General features: G+C 37.7%; 1 protein-coding gene across 1 annotated transcript; it reads right to left on the bottom strand.

The window, feature by feature from the left end:
- Window positions 1-245: 245 nt before the first annotated feature.
- On the bottom strand, window positions 246-1,939 carry LOC144551892 (uncharacterized). The gene is made up of 3 exons (XM_078299992.1): window positions 1,414-1,939; window positions 790-1,164; window positions 246-685 (listed from the first exon to the last, which is right to left on the bottom strand). The coding sequence occupies exons 1-3, from the start codon at window positions 1,937-1,939 to the stop codon at window positions 246-248; spliced, it is 1,341 nt and encodes a 446-aa protein (XP_078156118.1).
- Window positions 1,940-2,294: the final 355 nt, after the last annotated feature.

Genomic DNA, 2,294 nt, shown 5'->3' with positions numbered 1-2,294 from the left:
TCCATTGAATTATGTATACGAGTTGACTTAGGACGGCCCTTTTTTTTCCTAAGTTCGGAAGGGAGCACAGTTGGTCCTTCAATGCTTGGCCAAAATCTCTTGTCCGGTACAGGATGAAACTAGATTGAGTATGCATTTCGATACATCTCAGTGAAATACCAATCATTACAAAGTGTATGAAAGTTTGTTTTGTGCCATTGATCACCACAACAAGCCAACATATGACTGCAAGGAAGGCCGATAAGTCAAAATGCCTGACATACACAAATTGATGACCTCCCATTTATTGTTACCGAGTATTTTGAGGTTCCAGTATTAACCTCGTAATCACAGGGGCCAAACCGACATACTTGATACCCGCGGGATGCGATTTTTCGAGGGCGAATTTGGTCAATAACTTTAGGGCACAACTGGGTTGTCATCTTTCTTCCTTGCTCACTGCGCTCAACAAAATCTTGGTTTACTCTATAAAAGGTAGCAGCAACAAATGCAGTGACAGGTAGTGATCGAGTACCTCTAAGTACCGAGTTAAGGCTCTCAGGCCAATTGGTGGTCATAACACCATATCTTCTTCCACCATCAAATGCTAATGCCCAATATTCACGGTCGTCATTTATTTTCTCCTCTATCCATTTCCAAGCATTCTCACACTCAGTTTTTAATTTCTCTTTCAGTCTATTAAACTCTACAATCTCATTTACACAACCAATTATGTAAAATTTATCCAAACTACTTTATCAATAATACTTGCCTTCTTAAGGTTTGCTTTTATATGACGCAAACACCAACGATGAGCATGACCATCATCAGGAGAAAATACTCTACGAACCACCTCTTTATTACCAAAAAAACGATCAGATATGATGCAAACCTTCCTTTCACGTATAACAAAATCTCTTAATGACTGAAGAAACCACTCCCAATTATCTCCATTTTCTTTGTCACAAATAGAAAAGGCTATTGGATAAAGCCCCCCATTAGCATCAATACCTGTAGCAATTAATGCACATCCCTCGTATTTGCCATACAAATGAGTACCATCAACACTTACCACCGGCCGACACTTTTTCCAACCCTCTATCGAAGGGCCAAAAGCCCAAAAAACTCGCCTAAATTGTTGTACACATGTTCCTGTAAAGGGAGGGTTCATGGTCCAAACAGTACCTGGATTTGAAGCTTGCATCATAGATAAGTATCTTGGTAAATCAGAAAAAGACTTCTCCCAACTACCGTATATAATTCTTAACGCTCTGCTGCGTGCTTTCCATGCCAAATCGTAACTGATATCTATCTTCTAATTATCCTTAATCTTGAGTCGAATTTCCTTGACACTCATTGATTGCGATGCTCTCATTGATGGAAGTATCTTCTCACAAATTAAAGCAGATGTGCAATTTCGGTGCATACTGTTACCTATTGGAATAACACAATTATGAGACCCATTGTATTGACTAACCAAAAAGTATGTAGCTCCTTTCGGCCTGTGTGCGTGCAACCTCCAACGATAGTCACTTTGAACACAAACACAAGTATAACGGCAAGTGTCAGATTTCTTCACTTTCATTTGAACATAGTGGGTTACATGCCATTCTCCAAGTGCCCTCAATAAAGCATTTTTGTCAGAAAATATTAGTCCTTTCCACTCTCCGTTTGCATTTGCCGGGCCATGCGTGGCAAACTGACACTCGTTAGCCAAGTCTTCTATCTCGTACGTTGCCAACCAAGAATTATTAGCATTGAAAGACATCGGGTTGTTGACAAACTCACCGTCCACCTCTAGACTTTTGTTTGTTTGTATTGCAGCAGCTATGCTTGCGAGACCACCATCATGTTCAATTTCTATCTCTTCATCAACATTATCATCAGAATCAGAGCATTCTTCCTCTTCAGAATATTCGCTTTCATCACTGAACGATTCGAATGACAATGCATCAGCCATGATCCTACATGTACAAAAAATATATTAAAACAGTGCATTATCATTTCACATATTCATTATAATTTTTGTAATCAAATAAATACATATAATTTTCTCTCTATTACCATAAATTTAGATTTCTGATGTTTTGATTCCTTATACACAGAGTTATACAAAGTTACACATTAAAGAGGTTCGCAAAATATAAATTTGAGTATATTGAAGATTAACTGTGCATATAAACTCAAGTACTTATTACAATAGAGCTTATTCATTTAATTAATCCTGAAACAGCAACAATAAACTACCACACAATAGAAGTAAGCTCTCAGCAAATTAACAATTGGATTTCATGCATATTATTTTATGTCATGCT

This window comes from Carex rostrata, chromosome 3 (genome assembly GCF_964058835.1).
Source record: "Carex rostrata chromosome 3, lpCarRost1.2, whole genome shotgun sequence".
NCBI classification, from domain to species: Eukaryota; Viridiplantae; Streptophyta; class Magnoliopsida; order Poales; family Cyperaceae; genus Carex; species Carex rostrata.
Note: the sequence above shows the minus strand (reverse complement) of the source record. Positions and strands in the feature narration are given on the sequence as shown.

What these genes read in the sequence shown, in the direction of transcription:
- LOC144551892 (XM_078299992.1), bottom strand. Translation starts at nt 1,939, where the DNA reads ATGGCTGATGCATTGTCATTCGAATCGTTCAGTGATGAAAGCGAATAT. An exon ending in TAATTGTGTTATTCCAATAG is followed by an intron (nt 1,165 to 1,413) that starts GTAACAGTATGC and finishes CTTCAAATCCAG; the next exon opens with GTACTGTTTGGACCATGAAC. An exon ending in TGATGATGGTCATGCTCATC is followed by an intron (nt 686 to 789) that starts GTTGGTGTTTGC and finishes ATGAGATTGTAG; the next exon opens with AGTTTAATAGACTGAAAGAG.